The 22,866-nt window shown below is 32.2% G+C and overlaps 1 protein-coding gene across 5 annotated transcripts in view; it reads right to left on the bottom strand.

Annotated features, from left to right (window-relative positions):
- The window catches only part of MYCBP2 (MYC binding protein 2, E3 ubiquitin protein ligase), a 190,414-nt gene that overhangs the window by 139,087 nt on the left and 28,461 nt on the right, over positions 1–22,866 (bottom strand). For all 5 annotated transcript variants that reach the window (XM_012723218.1, XM_012723216.1, XM_012723217.1 and 2 more), the window contains 6 exons: positions 22,394–22,598; positions 20,327–20,491; positions 17,996–18,154; positions 14,878–15,082; positions 12,360–12,505; positions 11,965–12,066 (listed from right to left, as the gene is read on the bottom strand). In XM_012723218.1, coding sequence (XP_012578672.1) covers positions 11,965–12,066; positions 12,360–12,505; positions 14,878–15,082; positions 17,996–18,154; positions 20,327–20,491; positions 22,394–22,598 — 982 coding nt within the window. The remainder of the gene's footprint in view (positions 1–11,964; positions 12,067–12,359; positions 12,506–14,877; positions 15,083–17,995; positions 18,155–20,326; positions 20,492–22,393; positions 22,599–22,866) is intronic.

Below are 22,866 nucleotides of genomic sequence, written 5' to 3'. Positions count from 1 at the left end.
CTATATTTCACTCCCCATTTTAGGATGCTAAACAAAATGTCATCAGATAGTTTCATATTCACACTATTTTTCCTAATTATTTTTATCTACATATTCTAATTAAAATAACAGCCAGGTAAAACAAAAATGGACAAAATTAGGACTTCCCTTTCTGTAACTAAATGACTACTATTTAAAAAGTTTGAACTCTTTATGACACTAGAACAGTAAAACCTCACTAATTCAGAATAACATTGAATGGATTGGCCCATGTCACTTAAATGAAAAAGTCTGAATCACAAAACTTTTAAGAAGTAATTCAGTTTTATTAACTTCAAGCAATATAGATTATAAACTAAATTCTACAATAAAATGTGGCTACCTGTAAATCAAAATAGGCCTAAATTACATAAAAATGTACCATAAACATAGAAGTCCTTTAACATACAAGAATTAATTGCTGGACCCAGAAGTTGAAAGCACGTTGAAGAAATCCTTCATTTCTTGAGCCCTTGGTTTGATAAGCTAGTGATTTTAGACAGGTTTCCCCTTATAAGTATGACCCTGAAAATTCAGAGGAAGAAATTATTTTGAATTTTTTACTCAAAAAAAAAAAATCACAAATACTGTATCTTGAAATACCATAAATTTTGAATTAGTAAAGAGGTTTTACTATGGTAGGATAAAGAATATGATTCTCTTGTGCTAAATTATCTCATGTGGGTTTGCTAATTAAATATGCAAAAATAGGCTTTTGAAAAATCACAACAGTTCGTTGACATTCAAAGTGAAATATATACTCTTAGTTCAGAGACTCCTCATGGAGGAAAGACAGTGTAATGGCTAAGTAGAAACAAGGGGCTACATATACATAAAGAAGTATTTTCCAATGATTATTTAATTAAAGTATAATATATTTGCATATATGCATAGAAATTTTCCAGCTTTATCTTAGTTGGCAAAAGTACATATTAAAACCAAGTCTGTGTAAAACAGAAAACAAACTGTATTCCTATGACTGCAAGATTTAATTAAATTCCATATTAAAAGCGCAATTACACTTTGTGTAAATGTACTGATGCCAAGTTAGAAGCTTTTTATTTGAATTTACCATTTTGCACTCTTTGAAAGATTAAGTGTGGACATCATAAATCCCACAACAAAGGGAAGGGGGTTAGGGAAAGCCTAGTAATCACTAGAAACAGTGATTACATGAGCATTAATTATTATCTGAAGGGAGCAATTACAGTAAAAATAATTTGTTCAAATTCATCTAGACAATCTATAACTATACAAAATAATTTTTCAATTACGACAGATGATGAAAATATCAATATGAGTCAAAGAGGGATGAAGTTCTTAATTATTATTAGCAGCACTGGCAGGATTTAAAAATAGATCTCTTTATCCAATATTTAATGGCAGTTATGACAATCAAGCACAATTCTATTAAGTTAACGTTTGTAAAAGTTTATCAAAGGAAAAAAGGTATTTCTAAGTAGATGAAAATCTAGTATAAACTCAAAAGCTGAAACTGAAATTCAGTAATATAATCAAATTTATTATTCATCAATGTTAATGAGCAGCAATAAGAACTAACCTCAGACTTGTAGGAAGAATAGTTCTAAACAGTTTTTATAAATAGCCATTTAGGTATAAGTACATTTGCATTTTCCCTAATATGAGTATGTTCATAATATGTGATGTTGAAATTAATAATGACTATTAAGTTTGGGTATACTTATCTAAAATATTATGTGTGTTTCTGTGAATATATAATTTATAAATATTTCTGTACAGAAAAAAGACACGTACTGAGTATCTAATTTTTTATTTAAAATTTTTTTGTAAATCTACACTTTTGGGTAATATTAAAAAATTGTCAAAAGAATACAGTAAGCACTTTGAGAAAATGAAAATAGAATAGCAGAAGAAACTGCAGTTACAAATTAATAAGCACTTGCTCTGCATAAAAGTTTAAAAAACACAGTAGAAGAGATTGGATTGGAACTCTGTTACTAAAATTTGTTAGTTGTATGAAAACTGGACACTGGACCTTTTTAAGTCTTGGGTTTTCTTTCAAACTCTACAAGGGAAATAAGGATATATTTCCCTCGTGTGTATTAAATGAAGTGATAGCTGAAAGTGTTCAGTCAGTATTCGCCATCATTGCTTTCTTTCTTTAATCAATGCACTTACCAATAGTATTGGTACTGTTACTCAGTTTTGTGTTTGAGAAAAACCAAGGCTCAGAAGGGTTATATAGCCACCACAAAGTATTAAGCAGTAGAGCAGATTTGGAGTTTAATAAAAAAAATAATGCTTACTCATTTTACCACCATTAAACATCCCAAACATTTTGTAAAAATAAATTATACATTTATGTAAAAATAAATTATACACTAACTGTATATGTTAAGTTTACATTTAAGAAATCTCAAATTTTGTGCCTTTGGGATAGCTAAAAGAAAAAGCAAAGAACTGAACTGATTCAAGGAATCAAAGTAACATTAACAGAGGATTTCTATTTGTGTGTGTGTGTGTTATGTAGACATGTGTGAGGTACACATACAAACACATCTTAATTTAATATTTACAGCAATATAACGAGCTGAGAACTACAATTTATATTTTTAAATAAGAAAACTGGAATCAAAGAGATTTAAAAATGTGTGAACGGCCATATAATTTTTACTAAATGACAAATTTAAGATTAAAGCTTAAGTCTAATTCCAAAGACTATAATATTTTTATTATATCAAACCACTTCTCAACAGAAAATAGGTAGAAAAAAAAACAACCCAGAGACATTTATCTGTGTGCCTCTGGATTTTCAGATCTGCCACTTCAGAACATGTATCAAAGGTATCACCAGAACTATTCTGATGTTCCTAACTAGGTATATCCTATTTTTCCTTTTTTCTATGTGAGGTACTGAGTAGCTGAGACAAATGGTAATTCAGTTATCTCTCTGAAGTATATTCTGTCATTACTTATAAAAATAACTTATCATATGTCATATGGATTATATGTTACTTATTGATTTAGCCTCTGGTCAAAATTTGCCCATTACAGTATGGATTCCAAGAATTTCTGTGTATAGTCTCCAATCAGCTCCTCAATTTTTAATCTGAAAAAGCATTCCTGTTAAAAAACAATTCACAGTTCTTACCCCTCACCTCTTACCCCCATAAAAATCAATCTTGAAAACTTTAATTATTACCATTCAGTAATTTGTGACCACCAATTAAACATAAGACAGAACATGGCAATAACTATGGTTAATTTCTCAGTGGATAAAGTGGAAAATAAACAGGGAAAGAAAAGGAAAAAAATGCATATGGGGAAAAAAGTGAGAAAAAAAATTATTAGATGACTATGACTACATGTAGTTACATGTAGTTTAACGCAGTGAATGATGAGATGATTAAATGACAGTGAATTCAAAGGGGATAAAGGACAAAGAAATGTGTGGGTGTAGAGGAATTAGTGGGAGGCATAGGGAACCATTTAATATTCATTTACACTTTAATTCTGGTAGTAAAGAAATGAAAAGTGACTCTGAAGTAAGTTCCTCTACGTTGCTACAAGTAAGCAAAGAGCCTTGCTGTAAAAGAATCATGTGGTAGACAAGACTAAAGCTATGCCTGACTATAATATATAATTCCAACAGCTAACCAAGGTACATTGTAAAAAGTACCTCAGCCTTCACTTAGCATTTTATTTTAAAATTTTTTGGGAAAATATAAGTCCATTTGTCCACCAAGGCACATGATTCTACAAAAGTTTTAAACTACTTCATAAAATGTGAATCCTGCCATATAATTTAGAGGTGAGAAAAAAGACACTGAAAAAATTCTGTTTAACAGTGACACATCAGAAAATATAAAATCAAAGACGTAAACTAATTTATATAGCAGGCCCCAAATTTGACGATTAATTAAATCAGATTTAAAATACTTTGTTTTTCTACACAGACATATCTTATATGTAGTGCTCTATTTGTGCCTTTACTAAGAGCAGGGGTCTTGTCTGTACAGTTTTGCGCTCTTACTTTGTGAGACAAAATGATAGGCTGAGAGTTGATTAGATTACATTTTGTATGTGTGCTTTCAAATAATATTAATCTATAACAATTTTGCAGCAAAAGAAAAAAATTAGCAAGATCAATTTATATATGTCCTGAGGATTTATTATTTTAGGCTTTTAAAGAAAATCAGCTAGATTAATTAATGTTCTATGGGTTTATTTTAAGCATTTAAGAAAAAAATATATATACCGTGAAAGCTGTACTAGTCAAAGAACCCCTGGATCACATGCAGAATTTACATATATTTTAAAAATTAAATAGATTAAGTTCTTTCTTGATTTTAGTCTGACCCATAACCTGTGATTTAAAAGAACATTTCCTACAGTGATAGATACATTAATCCAGAAATCTGAGCTCTCAAAGAGTAACAGAGAAATAGATTCCTGGTGGCTCACAGACTTGTTTGGATCACTGACAGTTTCTGAAGACTGGAGAGAGACAACATAACTATTTGCTTATGCCCATTTCTATTTAATCCTCAAATGTCAAAAACTTTGTGTGTATTGTATATATAAACTTAATATTAAACAATGGGAAATAATTATAGCAGTGAAATCATTATCACTTACATATTTAATAACTTTGTGAATTCTTAAGCAAATAAAGTTAAAAAAAAAATAAAAGACAGAAAAATGCCAGATGGCAGTCACCAAAGAGCAGAAAATACAGACTAAAAATCAGGAAGCAATATTTATATTTTTCTAACTACCCTTAATTTTACAAACTAGGAAAGGAAATGGAAAAGAAAAAGATATAAAATATCCTCTTTATTGAAGCTAACAAAAATAAAATATGATCAACAGTCACTGATGACAGTGAAACTTTAAATTTGTTCTTTCTCCTCAGGCTATATATAATAAGTGATAGAAGCAAAGTAGAAGAATTAGGTTGTGCATTTTCCCAGATACAAAATTCAAGTAGTGCAAGAATTGGGAAAGTAGCCCACCTAGTTGATAAGAAAGACCAAATACCTTTGTGCTTGTCCCGTTTATGCTTTAGCTGTGCTGGATGGGATCTGAGTCTGGCTAGAGCCTGTTCTCGATGGTTCATAAAAATTGGGCCAGCAAATACAAGGGGGCCTGAGGAGAAACATTTTGTATGTGCATAGAAAAGCTCACAAATGAAAACACTACAATGAATGAAAATAATTCAAACTGAAATTAGCATGAAAATTTATTCTTAATTGTTCTGGACATTATACTTTTCTCCTAATTCCCCAATTCTAACACCCTACCCCCAGCCATAACCTAATCAGCATTCCAAACACATGACAGTATCTTAAATGTTGTTTATAAAGCTCAACTTTTTCCTCACACAAAATTATCAAGTAATTACTAGTAGTCTCAAATATATAACCATAAAGTTCAAACAAAAAAAATGATCTTACATGTATTTTAAAATCATATATATTCAAACTTGCTAAGTCATACATTCATTAAAGGCAAATCATTTTCCAGTGAAACAAATAAAAATAATTTGTAAATTAATGATTAAATTTAACAAGATATTCAAAGATTTAATATCCACATCAGTCTTGCTACAAAACCCAGAAAGACATTAAACTATATTCTGTCACAGATGTAAGAAATCAAGGTAGTAAAAAAACAAAGCAAAAAATTGCTGTGAATGGCAATGTGTGTATATACATCTACAAATACACACATACCTATATAGGCATATATATGCAAATATATATATATATATATATTTATAAAACCACTGCTTTATACACACAGAATTGTAGAAGTTGTACCTGACTTTCTATAAGAGACAAATGTAAATTTATGTATGACTTCTGGGGGCACATATATAAAATCAGAACAAGGATAAGCTGAGCTTCATGTTGATGCTTAAGAGGGGAATATAACAAAAATTAAAATTTCTTGCACAAGCTCTACTATGTACATATATATATTCACACACACACACACACACACACACATAAAGACACAGACTGGCTTACAATTATTTTCTTTTATATAAATAAAAACTTTATAGTCATATTAATTTAAATAAAATTTCAATATTATCATTTCCCAATTATTATTTAAGAAAAACCTTATACCTTAAATGTTCTGTTCTTTTATTATAGAACTACAGACTCCTTGAGTTTTATCAACATCAAAAATGTCTCCAAGTTATAAAAAACACTCTAAATTTGACAAAAGGCTACCAGTAGTTAAAAAGGGATTTGACAATGTAACCCAAAAGGCCCATTTCTTCATGATCCTCTCTGTATCTTCAGTTTTAATTAATTTTTCTAACAATTAAACTATTGTCCTATGATGAAATTTGAAACATCAAATTATATACAAGAACCTTTTAACCATCAAGGGGCAGATAAACATAACTCAATTATGGCTCTAAATATAGACAAAAATTCAGGCAATACTGATTCTATGAGTAATCAAGAATAAAGATAGAAATAAGATACTTTAATGTTAATAGAATTAAATATTTTCCAGTAATGAAGTATTATTTCAAATTAAGATTCTGTAAATTGACTTCCATTTTAAGATGTAGTAAAGTGGGACATATTACAAGCATGAACAAGATGTCTTATTTCTTTAATATGCTTAGTTTTCAATTTATCTAATCATTTATTAAAGAAAAATGAAATGCCCAGCTGTACAAAAGGACTATAAATATTGAAGTAAAATATTAAGTATTTTTTTTTAATTTTTTCTAAAGATTTATTTATTCATACAGAACTGGGGTACAGGCCAGAGATGTGGAGGGTGAGTGGCTTCACCAGAGACAGAGTGGGGAGCAGAACAGGCAGATGGACGAAGTACACTGCTGAGGGGAGCAGTGGGTGGGTCAGGAGAGGTCTGCCACGCCATGTGGATCTCCTCCGGGGCAGGCGGGGATCGAACTCATGTGAAAGTGGCTTAAGCTTCTTAGTGCTGTGCTTTAACCCGCTGCACCACCAGGGAGGGTCAGTATTTAATATTTTAAGAATTAACATTTACTGTTTTTTATGGTTTCTTAGAATGCTGTTTCTCCCCATAGAAATATTATACTCACACTTTCATAGTTACTTAGTTTTTCACTAAATGCAGTCCTTTTAGTAACTTTTGATATATAAATCTAGAAGGCCCACCATAATCACACCTAGAAAGCAAACCATCTAAGCTTAAATTAAATCAACATATACAATATTAATCTATCAGTCTCTAAAATACTTTTTTACCGCATAGGCTAAAATAATTTTTCCTAAAAACAGTTCAGTCATTCATTTAATCATTAAACACTTTAATCATTAATGTAACAGACACTAAGTTACATGGATAAAATAACAAGGTGAAAAACTTCACTTAGAACATCATTCACTAAGGAAGTTAAGAAATGTTCAAAAAGGACTATAATTGTGACAACTCTTTTATTATACATAAGGTAAGATTAGCATCCCAATTTTTTGTTTTGTTGTTGTTAGTCTTTTTTTTTTTTTTGCACAGAAGAACTGGGACATAGACCTGAGAAGGGGTTTGGGAGGATTCACCAGAGACTCAGTGAGGAGGAGAACAGGTCAAATTTACTGAAATACACTGCTGAGGGCAGCAGTGGGTTATATAGGAGAGGACTGCTGCTCCATAAGTGGGTCAGCTCCCAAGCCAGGGAAGGAACTCAGATGGAGTGTTGACAGTGCTAAAATTTAACCCCTAGGCCACCAGCAAGGCTCCTGCAGCCCCACTGCCTTAGTTACAGGAAAAGTCCAGTGTGAAAGGGGTTGGCCTGACTGGGGGTTCTCACCTGTGGACTTTTTTTTTTTTTTTTTTATTCATACAGAACTGGAATACAGGCCAGAGATGTGGAAGGTGAGAGGATTCACCAGAGACAGAGCGGGGAGCAGAACAGGCTGATCAACCGACAAGTACACTGCTGAGGGGAGCAGTGGGCGAGTCAGGGGAGGTCTGCCTCGCCATGTGGTCACCTCCAGGACAGGCGGGGATCGAACTCATGCGGAGGTGGCTCCAGCTTCTTAGTGCTGTGCTTTAACTCGCTGCACCACCAGGGAGGGCCCCTCACCTATGGACTTTAAAAGGGACTTATAGTGAGGCTCAAATGCAGGCACACAAAAAGTTTAACAAAGGGTTTGTTTATTCAAAAAGGAAAAATAAAGAAAGGAAAACTCAAGGAGAAAGACAGAGAAATAAACTGGTAAATGTATCCTACTAGTTCCACTGAGCTGGGAGCCCAATAGCATACTGAAAGCTGGCGAAAAACCCCCAAGGCCCACATATCTGGTTATATACCAAATTTGACTGCATAACTTCACCCTCAGATTCCATTTATCCTCCCTTCAGTGGTGATAACATTATAGGATTTGTGGTCCTTGGTGTCTTGGATCTCTTTGGTCTGGGGTGGGGATGGGGTCTATAAAACCTGTTTCTTGTGTTTGTTCACAACATCCTTCTGCCCTGCCCCCAACAATTTGAGAAAAACAACCAAGTCAAGGCCAGAGCTGGAAAAGAATCAAATCCAAAGAGAGTAATAGTCTACTAACTACCCTAAAAGTCTACTAAATAACACAACCCCAGTACAGACTGGCCATATAATTTATTATCCAAATGAATCTACCGAGATCAAGAGATTCTTACTGATAGTTCTTCTAATAGGAAATATGCCTGGGGGTAAGCATAAAATGGGACTTCCCAGGACTTAAGTGTACTCCAGCTATAGCTCACAATCATGAAATGTTAATTTTAAAGTAGTGGGGGAAGAAAAGAAGGAAAAACAACATCACTTGAGTGTAGTCTTCCTCATAATAGTGAGATGAGAAGGAATATGAAGATAAGTTCATGATAATAAAAAAAAAACCACCCAATAGCCCTTGTGATGACTTTAAGTGAATTCATTCAAAAATTCCACTAAACAACACTTTACTTATAAAGTTAACATAAATCTAGAAAATTTCTGTATCAATCAGGCCACGTAGTCTAAAAACATTACTACAAATGTCTCTGAAATAAAATATTTAAATGAATACTACTGGTATATAACTGTATATATATTTAAGGAAAATAATACCTAGAATAGCATCATAAAAAAATATAAAGTAGTAGTTTCATTAAATAAAAAAAGTTAAGTTCCCCAAAAGAAATAGTTTCAAAGAAGTAATTCTGCTTCTTTAGGTTTCAACACTCCATTCCATTATAGAAAACTTTATAATAAACAGTATCTAAGTTGTAACAATAACTGAGACCAAATGAGCAATTCCTTGTACAAGAAAAGGCTAGGTCCTAAAATTCTTTCCAAGTCTGAAACAATTAACACTGTATAAAAAACTTGGCAAACAGGATTAGATAGATAAACCAAGTAAAGCAATTTAGGTTGTATGAACAAACCTTGCACACCACTGCCTTAGAGCAATGGTTCTCACACCTCAGCACCATCAGAACCACTTAGGGAGCCGTTAAAACAATCAGATGATTCAAGTCTCAACTGGGTCTTGAGAACAGGCACTTAAGTGCTCAAGCGATGCACCAGCCCCTTTGAGAACTACCCTAACTTGTGAAAAGCACAGTTCCCACAAGGGATTCCTCCAGTCAGTTAAAATATTTTTTTTTAAAAAAAGCAAAGTTAAAATATGAATGCACTAAAATTAATCTATATCAAATAAAGAATGGTGAAAGTTTTAAAAAATATTTTATGAAGTAATATGCACATTGGAGACTACTCAGAAAACAAATTGTTAAGAACAAAATAATTATAAACTCAATTCTCAGGGAAAAAAACACTTAATATTTTGGTATATATTGTATTTCTGATTATATTTTATTTTATAAAAATCTGTTTTTTTATAAAATCATTTATAGTAGATTAATGAAAGATCATAAAAAATTTAACAGTTCAAGATTTTCCCAATTATCACTGAATATGTATCTTAAGTTAGACTTATTAAAAAATTGGACACATAGGTAGAATTCTTATTTGAAAGTATCTTTTTAAAATAAAATGACTAGACTATATTAAAATATACTGGACTATATAACTGAAATTCATGCATATCTAAAATATGTCCTTACTACATGATGCCATAGTAACTGTAATAAATGCACAAAGCAAGGAAATAACTCCAATACCCACAAATTTCAGTATTATGCAAAGAAACAACTAAGGTCCATAAGGAAGATCAAGGAAAGGTACTTATTACATACTCTATTTACTAAAAAGAAAGAAGGTGATAATGTATAAAAAAAGCTCAACCCTTTAAAAAGGATAAGGCTATTTTTGTGTAGCAACAATTTTAAAAGAAGTATTTCTATATACTGACTGCAGATGAAACTAATTTATTGCAAAATATACAGCAGCCTAGAATCTAAATATATGTTTGTAAAGGCAGGTACAACAATACAATTCCTGAAATGTTTAAATAATGGAGCTTTTTAACCTTAAAGGGTTAGTTTATGTTTTAAACATCTATGACACATTTTAAAATAAACAATAAAAGAATATTCTGTAATCACAAAGTTTTGTTAAATACACAATTCATAATTAGTGTTCTCTTACTTCTGTTACACAGAAATATACTATACCTAAGGAAGAACAGTTTTTTTATAGAGGGAGAAAAAAGATTAATAAGACATACATCTTTAAGCAAGTAATTAAATATCATCACCAGAATTTGCTACTTTGGTTGAAACATAAGAAATTGCTGCGTTTGGTAGTTCAATTCATCTTATTCAAAAACTTATTATTTCCAAAAAAGAAAAAACATGTATATAAAGATACACTGATGATAAACTGTAAGCAAATCATATCATTAACATAAAAGGAATTATTACCACATACCGTAAAGACCCAGAATGTAAATTTTACGCTATTTTGTACAAAAGTTTAATGTGCAATTTCCCAACATAGTTATATAATATAAAAAATGATGGCATATACATTAATCATTGAAGTAGTCTTTCAGGGAAATGAATCTGTAAGAACTATAAACTAACTACAAATATTTACCGTATCTTAGACATCATAAAGAATAATCTTCAATTTTGTTAATCAAACATTATAAAGAATAATCTTGAATTTCCTAAGTTTTTTTTTAAAACTTAACTTTAATAAGAACATAACTTACATGTGTGCTACATATTACTGCTCAATCAATTGTACCAAAAAAAAGTACTTAGCATAAACTAATGATGGTTAAATGGATAACAAGATTTATTCCAATTATCAAATATTACGTCATTTCAAAAAAAAATCACATAACTCTGTAACAATCTGTCTTAATCCTACAAAGAAAAAGATTCTATTGTTCTATTGGGCAACAACACTCTAGCAATATTTGAACACATCTCTGCTTGTCAGATACACATTAAAATACACATAAAGTGTACTACTAAGACTGTGAAATGACCATAAACAATGAGGAAAAGACAATATAAGTTAAATAATAAATTTAACTATCATTAAAACCTGCACACTTTCCAATTTGCCCCTCTTATATATAACCAGACACAAGCTTTAAAAAAAAAAAACAAAAACACACTAATAGCATAATCAGTACTAGATTAGAAGAGGGCCAAGACCATGCCCAAACAATAATTATCATAAATGACTACAAAACCAAATTAAAATAGTATCTTAAACTGGTTTGTTGCTGATAGTTAAATAGGTGAATCCAAAATCTGAGTAAAGCATTAGATCTTAGAATTCATATTGTTTACAAAGTTTCCAATGCTAATTGTTCTTGATGTTGGCAGATGGCACAATTCTTAACATGTTACTGAACTAAATGTATGTAATTAGCATAACTGTAAACACTTTGAATATTTTCACATAGCTAATTTTTATTTCACTTTCCATAAATTATGTAAACTTTTCAGTGTTCTCAATCTAGAGAAAGAAAATGGATTTTCATATACTTTCTCTAGGCAGTCACATCTTACCTCTTCCTTCCTCTAATCTGTGTCTCCTGATTACCCGTTGTCGTTTTTCTTCTTGTCGTAACTGTAGGTGCTCTTCAATGTTAACCCCTGGTACTGGGACAGCTATTGATTGACAAAAATAAATTAACTAATAATTGAACAACTATAATATAAATACCTATAAAATAAGTATGAAAGTTATATGAAGTTCAAGAGAGTAAAAGCTAATCAAAACATTGTCTAAAACACACATTTTTACTGTAAGAATCTTAGCAGAAAAGGGAAGAATCTTATCCTTTAATGATATAGTGTCAATGACCAAAAAAAGCACCTTAATTTTCTGACATATGAAAGTGTACAAACTATCAGAATTACTTAGTTAAGGACAAGATGCTTAGTACAATGAGTCAAATTACCTAATAGAAGATCTAAAGGGATCATCTCTTTCACTGCATCAAGAATTCCTCTTTGTCTTGCCTCTTGACCATCCAACTCTCTTGCACAAGCCTTGCAACATCCACACACAGCACATCCAGATTCTCCAGAACCACAACCACATATGCTTAAAAATAAATAAATAAATTTCCTTAAAATTATTTTCTAATGTTTTTCTGTACTTTTTATTAAGTTAAATAAGACGTCCATGTAATCATATCTTCAGAACAACACATTTCTGTCAGTTTTAAAGAAAAGTTATGAAGAGATTAATAAAAGTTTATTAAGTTTCAACTGGCATCAACTGGCACATTTCTACAAAAAATACAAAAGAATTCTACTATTTTCAAAGTCATTATTAACAAAATATTTTAAGTCTTCATAATTAGTGAAGCACCAGCAGCTTTTGTAGTAGCTAGTTACAACGGGGTGGTTGGTTTACAAACATTGTTCTCTCCAAAGAGTGGGCAGTCTCCATGTTAGAGCTCCTTTCCTCAGTCTCCTTCATATGCTTATCATCTCCCATTCTCTCTTTTCACTGTGTCTGATTGCCTATTCTTTTGTCCCCTTTTGAAAATCCTTTTCTTAACACTTTTTTTTTTTAAAGATTTATTTATTTGTGCATACAGAACTGGGGTACAGGCCAGAGGCTCAAGAGCATCAAGAGGCTTCACCAGAGACAGAGTGGGGAGCAGAACAGGCAGGTCAATGAAGTACACTGCTGAGAGGAGCAGCTGGCGGGTCAGGAGAGGTCTGTCACACCATGAGGTCACCTCCAGGGCAAATGGGAATCGAACTCCTGAGGAAGTGGCTTTAGCTTCTTAGTGCTGCGCTTTAACCCGTTTCGCCACCAGGGAGGGCCTCTTAACACTTTTAACTATGTGTACATCATTTGATTGTAACATAAGACCTTAAGAACACTATCAGAAGTTGACATGGTCAGTGAATAACTTTTTAATCACAAATTATATATACACTGGATGAGCTTCTGTTTTCCAGAGGTCCAAGAGAAAGGATGTTCCTGACAGTTTTGCAAGACATAGCTCTAGTGCCTATGAAGCTCCTGTCTTTTAAAAGCAAGCCTTACTGACACAATATAGGATCACTTACTAACTCAGTAAGGAATGATACAATATGTTCTACTGAATTGTCTGTGGATACTGTTTTAAAAATATTTAATTCTAAAAAATATAGTCAAAAGTTTATGACAATTAAGTCATTATTTAAGTGCTGAATGTCCTGATATATATTCCTATGTTGACTCTATTCCTACTTCATAAATGAAATCCTAGAGGGAAAGCTTCTAAAATTGTGTAATAAATTTTAAGGACAAGAGAATTAAAATATTTATTTATGGTATTTATCAGTTGCCCAATTTCAGAGACTGGGGATACTTCATTTTAAAGGGAAAAGTTTGAGAGAAATACAGCAAGATAAGGTTCAACTCCATCTTTGCTTAAGAAAAATGACAGAATCATTCTGTATCTAAATTAAATTTAAAAATAAATAAATTAGGAACTTAAAAAAATTAAAAGGAGTGAAATATATTGCTTTGAAGAGTAACTATCTTTTGATAAAAAGAGACAAAGGAAAGACCAGTTACAAATTATCTATTTAGCTATGGTTAAGTCAAGTAAAATCCCAGAAATGTACTCATAGGAGATTCAGGCATTATTTGGGAAAAAGCAACGGACCACTAAAGATGTATCAGATAGGGACGACAGAGATGAGGAAGCACCTGTATTCATGTTGGGCTTTTCGTCACAAAATCCTCCCTACTTCTCAAAGTGAGCTAACTGTTATAATTAATCTGATTCTATAAAACTCAGAGCTATCATAATATAAAGTCCAGCACAATTAATTGATGTGACAAAAGATACCCCATTATGTGACACAGGTTATAAGTGACAACACAAATTTTTTTCCCCCAGTGTTCTAGGGAAAACTGATTCTGCCAAACTCACATAATAACTTTAGGATGACAAAGTTATTATCATATTGTAATAATATAGAAACCTGAACCTGAAAAAAAAAAATCATCCAACAAGAGTAAAAAGGATAAATATAACAGATATAATACAATTTTAGAAAAGACAATTCCTAAAACTCCAAACATGACAAAAGTAAGTTTAATTTAAAGTAATTTACACATGTCTAATTAAGTATTCTAAATAATATTTAACTCTACTCAGAAGATTCATGTTAAAAAAAAATCAACAGCTATTTGATATTAAAGCAAAGAGTACAAATGAAAGGCAGACTCTAAGTCTTCAAATTCATGATCTGTTTTCAAATAATGGTGTAAATCAATCAAATGAAAGCAATCTTAAATAAAAACAATACTAAATCAGAATTTTTTTATTAATAGAAAGCAATCATAAGAATTCTTATAGCAATTATAGGAACTTAATAATACAGAATATACTGTGAAATAACTTTGAAAAAGAATGTGTTCTGCACATTTTCTACTTATTTCTTCAGTATCAGTAATTTTCTTACCCTCCAGGGACTCTGTCTGGACGCCCACTGCTGACGCAACTGGCTCCATAACCTGTACAGTCGCCACACACAGTACACACCATGCACTGCTCCAGCTTCCACTTATGCATGCCTGGTGGGCACATCATGGACTTCTCATCTTTTTCATCTAGTTCTTCTTCCAGATCTTCATCCATTGCTGTTGCCATATTTTCAACTCCAAACCCTATTTGACAGATAAATTTATAATATTAATAGATTAGACCCCATTTCTAAAAAACTGATAATCATACTTTGCAGTTAAAAAAAAAAATACCTAACATGTAATGAGTCAAGTGAATATATAATGAAATGTTAAAATATAAAAGCATTAAAAATAGAAATTCTCTTCCTAGAATGATAAGCAATAAATAATTATATTCTAGGAATTCTATTCCAAGAGAAAAATGTCACACATTTCCACAAGTAATCATTAGGGCAATATTTGCATAGCAACATCATAATAAGCAAAACTAGAAACTATATCGCTGCCCACCACAATAGAAAAAGTTCAGAAATATTCACAAAATTTATTACCCTACAATGATGAGTGTGAACAGTCCCTAACTATTTGTAACAATTTGGATGAATCTCACAAAGTTGACTGAAAAGTGTGAGCTCTTGCTGCATGACTGCAATTACAAAGTGCAAAAGCACACAAAACTAATTTCTAGTGTTGAGTGGAAAGACCATAAAGGGAACTTCCTAAGTGCTGACTACATGAAAATGTTCAGTTTGCTAAAATTCATGAAGATTCTCATTTTATTTTTAAATGATAGTTTTATAAAAGCATTGTTTTATTATTTTTATTTCTTTATGTATTTCATTTATTTGAACATATTTTACATCAGGTGTAGTCCCCATAGAATTCCCACCACCAATTCCCCCATGCACCATGCGCCATAGTCCTTTGTGCTCTTCCTGCCCTCGTTTGCTAAAGGAAACATGGCTGGAGTTAGAAGGGATTATGCTCCGTGAATTAAGTCAGAAAGAAAAAAAAATATATTGGATGATTTCACTTGTGGGAGGAATATAGGGAAACCAAGTAAAGGATCAGGGGGAAAAATAGTAAACAGTTAAAAAAAATACAACAAAAATAATCAGACAACTATAAATCAGAGGCATTCTGCAGGGGAATGGGGAGGGAGAGGGTACAAGATTCATATTTTAGCTATGTGTATTTTTCTGCACATATGCTGTCACTTGAAATAACAAGTAAAAAATTGCAATAAAATCCCAAGTAATAGCCACATTAGCAAAAAGCAGTCTGTCAACATTAACTATTGAAGAGATGTGGAAAATCAAACTCCTCCAATGAGAATATAAACTGGTAAAACCTCTTCCAAGGAAAATTTAATAAAATCTACAACACAGAAATTACACTAAAGAAGATCTTACCTGTTTGCCAGGAAACAGGAAGTTTTAAAATTAACTTTAAAGTGGGAAATAAAAAAAAAAACTCATGTGTCATCAAAAGTATAGATAAACTGCTGTATGTTGGTGATGTCTTATTACATAAGTAACACGAGTCATCTAGTTTTACATGTACCAGCATAGATATATTTCAAATACAATGGTGGGACAGGAAAAAAAAATTACAGCAAAATATAAATAGATTAGTACACTCTATTTTTACAAGTAAAATCACTGTATTTTCTGAAGAGAATGTACAACCTTACAAAAGGGAAGACAGGACATTTAAATATTAACTATAGAGGTTCCAACTGAAAAATGGTAGCACAGTGGCAGATACACATCTTTTATTCATTTCTGTATTGTTTGCTTTATTTTTCCTAATATTTACAAACATCTTTAAATACATCTTTAAAATTTTACCTTTTTAAAGTCTTTACAACTGCAACCTGTTTCCATTTGTGTGCCTTACTTTATTAATCTGTTTTAATTCTCTACTTACTACCACAGTGTATATAATTCCTATTGAGTGAAAAAAAATCCTTCAAGAACTTTAGATCAATTGCAAAACTTAAGAATCCAGAATATAGGTGTAAAGGTATGCCAAATATTCAGAGGTGTTTCAGAATAATATACAAGCTATGAACATTTATGAAACTCATTAAACACTTATGAAACTCATAATATGAATAAATACTCATATATGTTTAGCAAACTAATTTAATTTTTTTGTCCAAAAATGTATTTTACCATTTTATCAATAAGAAAATACATTTCCGGGCCCTCCCTGGTGGAGCACTGGGGTAAAGCTCAGCACTAAGAAGCAATGGACAGCCAATGCAGAGTTCAAATCCCTGCTGGAAAAAGACAGACTCCTCATATCCAGATGTGTTTGCCAAGAAGGCCCCCAAAAGCTAAATTTGTTTTTATTAATTAAAACAAGTTTAAAATAAGATTTTAACGTTCATTTGTATTTCAGACACAGTTGAATGCTTCCCTGTAGTACTATAATATTTGTTTCCTATTTTCCAGGTCCACACAAAATTAGAAACAAACCACAACAGAAATTGGAGTGAAGGGTACAGTATCATACTGACAAGAGGTAGAAAAATTTAGACCAAGAATTAAGTAGACACAAACTACTGAAAAAACAGAACAAAACAAAATAAAACAAAACATAAAAATGGCAAAGGATAAGTGCTTTTGAATGACAGGACAGGAGAACTAAAGGTACATCAACAATTTAGCTCTTAGTAAGGGGTCAAATATTCATAAGGATTATTCTTCATTGGCAAGAACTATTCAAATTACAGGTAAGGCATTCTGTTAAAAAGAAGATCATATTTGACAGACAGCCGCAAAAAATGCTTCCCACTGAAAACAGTTGGTGTAAGAATTTGAAATTTTCACTTTTTTGGAATAATTTAACTACCTCAAATGCTAAATCAGAGGTGCAATTATTTTTTTTTATATTAAATTAAGAAAACACACAAGTAAGCAAGTTCATTTGCTCAGAAATTAAAAATCTTATAAGTATATCAGATTACTCCAATGCTGTTGTTTTCCTAATTTACAAATTATGATATCAGAGGGTCACATATTTCTTTCATTAGCTTTTCAAAATGTTCTTTTGAAAAGCTAATGAAAGGACAAAACCAAATTTAATACCCACACATTCAACACCTACCTTTCCCACCTTGGTTCATGGCACCCGTGTCTCGTCCACACTGTCCTTTATTATTTACACCAAATGTCCAAACTTCTCCATTCTTCATTAAAACACAAGTATGAGCTTTGCCCATAGCTACCTGAGTTACAAAATGGCCCTTCAAATCTGTTACCAGACCTGTAAGAAGGATAAATATTTGATTAAGAAATAGCAGGTCTTCCCTGAAGTCTAACAAATCATTAAAGAAGACCACTTCAACGCAGAACTTGTCATTTCTGAGGCAAAAATAACTTATCAAAATGGGAAGCAAGTGGTCAAACACTAGAAGAGAATCAGTAAATTAGTTATGTAATTTAGTACTGAAAACTCAACCTTAACCTGTTTTACAATTCTGACTTAGGACAAATTTTTATTGTGGCATTAATTCAATCATGTTTTCCTGAATGATTGTGCTAAATGGCAGCACCTCAACAATTCTCAGGAGGGTCATTAATTCACAAATCTTCTGGTCTGATTATAAAAGCACCCATAAATCATGTTCTTTACCTGCTTTGACTAGCATCTGGCAAACAGACTCAAGCACTCACCAGAGTAAACTAAAATAACGTTTTTGTAGAAATCTGAGATTTTTTTCAAAGTAGTATTTCTCAATCCTTTCAAACCTACAATATTTTTTGCAAATTCCAATATACAACCAGTTCCGTATTTATATTACTGATATCATACCAGCCACATGCAAGTACCATTAATTACACTCATAATAATTCTTGCAGGAACTTCAACTTGAATGAAGCACTTCTAATTTTATCAAGAAATAATAAAAAAAAAAACCCATAAGATTGTTATTTCCAAAAATAAAAACACTTCAAAAAAGTGGAAAGTATTTGTTTGATTTAAAGTATAAACAATACTCTTGTATTGTACATTGGGAAAACTATTTTACATTATTAGCTCAGATATCACTTCTTCAAGGTGACCTTCCCCTTCACCCTAGATAAGCTTAGGTCATTTTGTTAAGTATAACTTGAAAACTCCCATTTATATTTTAGGGAACTTGAAAAAGAATGTATGTACATATAGCAACAGCATTTACTATAACCGAAGTATGAGCTAAATTATCTTGAGCATTCACATATGCCAGGCCTGTGCCAAACACTTCATAAACATTATCTCCTGAATTCTTATAACAACATTATAAAGCAGATAGTGTCTTCTGTTCCTCTTATGAGGAGTTAAAAAAAAAAGAGAGAGAGCAAGTTCTGAAAAGTTAAATAATTTAAGCTAGTTAGCCAAATAAAAAGTAGCATCGCTAGGATGTGAGTCAAGATCCATAACCATTGAACTACACTTCTTTACTAGTAAGCACTATAATGCCCAGCTATCTCTTAAATCCTCAAAAAATGAAAGAGATCTATGCTGTCTGGTTCACTAATCCCTGACATATCTTCTGTGTTCACTAAAAATATATGTTGGATAAATATACAGGTTCCATCAGCCCAGGCCAAGAGGATTTCAGCAAGCAATATTATTTTTAAACTAAACATGAGCGCACCCCAAAAGTTTGACTCACTAACAACTGAAGCCAACTCACATTATTGTATGGTACAGTTCAAGGTAACAATTAGTTACTATGAGTGTTCAACATATCTCCAGCATAAGACAATCAAATTTATAATTGTAAACTTCATTAATTCTGGCCTCCTAAGAAATTCATAGGCTTGGCATATTTACCACACATAAAATCCTTCTAAGTGGATTATTACAATCATTAAACTCATTTCTAAATGCTAGAAAGAAAACCTATGGAACAAGTATGAGTATTTGAGATTAGAGTCTATAAATTCAAAATTCTTTGGTTGTATATTTCTATCTCTTACATCCACTACTTAAGCTTTTGGTTTATCAGTCTCTCAACACGTAATTCTTGAGATCTCTACTATGTAATTTCTTGAGATCCTACTATGTACTAGACACTGAGGTAGGCCCTCAGGGCTTAACAGTGAAAAAGAGAGTCTTCCCCAATTAGCTAGTAGGGGAGATAAATAATTAATCAATTATAAATCAGCTATATTATGCAAATCAGGCATTACCCAAAACATGTCACACGAACATCAGAATCTAAGGAAAGTTTTCCAGAGAAAACTAAAGGCTAAGGGGGACATGTACTAACAAAGTCCATTACTGACTGAGTAAACCTGGTTCACAACAATATAATGAATCACAAAACATTATTTGGAGAGAAACATAAAATATGCATGCAAAGTGTTAATTTTCTAGACATATTTCTGTAATACATAATTTCTAGTAATAAATTTTCTCTTCATAAAAGTAAAGTGATATTTAACTTACTTGAACTATCAGAATAAATGGCATCTTTTCCAAACATGTATAGTTCTCCATCTTTAGAAATAACAGAGCTACTTCCATTATTGCAAGCTGTATACACCACAATCTTTCCTTCCATCTTAATTATCTTTTTAGGTTTATAGGGTTTTGACTGCCGTCTGCTTTTAGCTTAAAAACAGAACAAAAACCCAACAAAATATAATTTAAGGCATTATGGATAAATAAAAACAATGGTTTGTATATAGTATGCAAGGAAAAACATTATTTGCATTGATGTTATGCTTTCTTTCTTTCTCCTTCCCTATTTATTTTCACCAAGGTCTGGGTTCCAAACACATGAGTTGAAATGAGTCAAGATGCAATCCTCGTTTGGTTAATTAATATTTAGATTATCACATTCAGATGTACTTTATCAACATCACCATATGTATCAATCACTATATATACATGTAAAATATTTAATATATAAATAGATTATAAGTCCCTTTTCTCACAAATTAATATATTCTTATTCCTAGGCTAGATCCTAGAAAACCAGTTCCAAATTCAACCAGCACATCATTTATTAAGTAACTACATGTAATCAAAGAGAAATATAAGGGACATATACTCAAGAAAAGAAGGGAAAAAATTTAAATGTAAGGGTTTAAAGCAAACTCTGCTCCTAAAAAACCGCTGAAATGGGCCCTCCCTGGTGGCGTAGAGGGTTAAAACACAGCACACTAAGAAGCTAAAGCCACTTCAGCATGAGTTTGATCCCCACCTGCTCTGGAGGTGACCCACATGGCACGGCAGACCTCTCCTAACCTGCCCGCTGCTCTCCTCAGCAGTGTACTTTGTCTATCTGCCTGTTCTGCTCCCCACTCTGTCTCTAGTGGGTCCTCTCACCACCCCCACACCTCTGGCCTGTACCCCAGTTCTATATGCACAAATAAATAAATCTTAAAAAAAAAATCCTGAAATGAACAAGGATTTAAAAAAAACAACTTTTCCAGTCAATGTTGCTCTTTAATGACTCAGAATAAAAATATACTGCTTGCTGGGTACAATTCTAGGACTTACAATATTTTATTTTTCATATAACCTGATCCATATACATTTACATGGCAATTAAGTTATGTTGTTCAAGAAAAGAAAGAACAATGTCCTCTAGAATGCTAGAAGGAAACAGTTTTAAAACTTAAGTTTCTTACAGATGATAGTAAACTCCACAGCTATTTTTTTTTTAAAGTTTTACTTACATAATACATACAGAATTGCAGTACAGAGCAGAGGTGCAGGGAGTGAGAAGAGTCACCACAAACAGTGGGGAGCAGAACAGGCAGACTGACGAAATATATTACTGAGGGGAGCAGCAGGCGAGACTGGAGGGGTCTGCCACACCATGTGGGCCATCCCACTGGCCAGGGTTTGAACTTGTCCACTATGAAGCTACAATAGCTTCATAGTGCTGTGCTTTAAACCACTGTGCCACCAGGGAGTGCCCCTCCATGGTTATTTTAAGTTTTTTGTTTTGTTTTTCAGGGTTACTTTTACTTATACATGATTATTTGCATAGACATGTTAACTTCAAACCTAATCTTCAGCTACCCCATTGTGCTATAAAGTATATTAAGTTACAAGGAGAAAAAAATGATACTGTGAGGAAGAACTAAAAAGAGAGGAATAAGAGAAACAAAATGATTTATTTTTTCATCATAAATAGCAAAAAGAACAGTGATCTACAACTGATATTATTACACAAGGTTACACAGGTTTACTTCATTTTAAATTATATATTTCTTCTAAAATTTTAAGTCACCTAAAGTAATATATTGGCATAAGTTTTTCAAAATAATGCTAACTGGCAAAATAAGGCAAGCATATGTGTTCAGATGAATAGCCATGTGTGTCCATAAAGAATGTAACATTTACTCCAAAATAAAATCAATAATTCTTTAATGAACAGTACCACCACCATTAAATATGCCCTCTATTAACTTGAAGAAGTTAGTGTTACTGAAACTGCTACACATATGCTAAAAAATGTTACAGTAATTTTACTGAATGCCCAGTTGATGAGACACTTACTTGACTCTCCATCTTCTCCTTTACTAGCAGATCCTGTAAAGAATATGCTTCCATCTTCTGCAACTAAAAGGGCATGAGAGCCATCATGTCCAACTGAGAAGTGCACAATCTTCGGAGATTTTGTAATTGGTAACTCAACCCATTTTCCGGCGGAAGGGCCACCTTGTTTGATTCCAAGACTTTGGTACTTTCCTGTGTAATATATCTTTATGTATCAAAAAGAAAAAAAAAAAGAACAAAGAGGGAGAAAAAGAAGAAGAAAGGAAGGGAAGGAGAGAGTGAGAGAAGAAAAAAGAATTATGCCTTTTGGAGTAAATAGTGTACCAGGTTTCACCTATCAATATGAGTCATTTTAAGCACAACAGTCACTATTTTGATAGCCTTAAAAATAATTTCATGCTGGCCCTCCCTGGTGGCGCAGTGGGTTAAAGCACAGCACTGAGAAGCTAAAGCCACTTCTGCATGAGTTCGAT

Source organism: Condylura cristata, unplaced genomic scaffold (assembly GCF_000260355.1).
Source record: "Condylura cristata isolate star-nosed mole 26May11 unplaced genomic scaffold, ConCri1.0 scaffold00010, whole genome shotgun sequence".
NCBI lineage: Eukaryota > Metazoa > Chordata > Mammalia > Eulipotyphla > Talpidae > Condylura > Condylura cristata.
The sequence above is the reverse complement of the archived record's forward strand: the minus strand, read 5'-3'. Positions and strand labels throughout refer to the sequence as shown.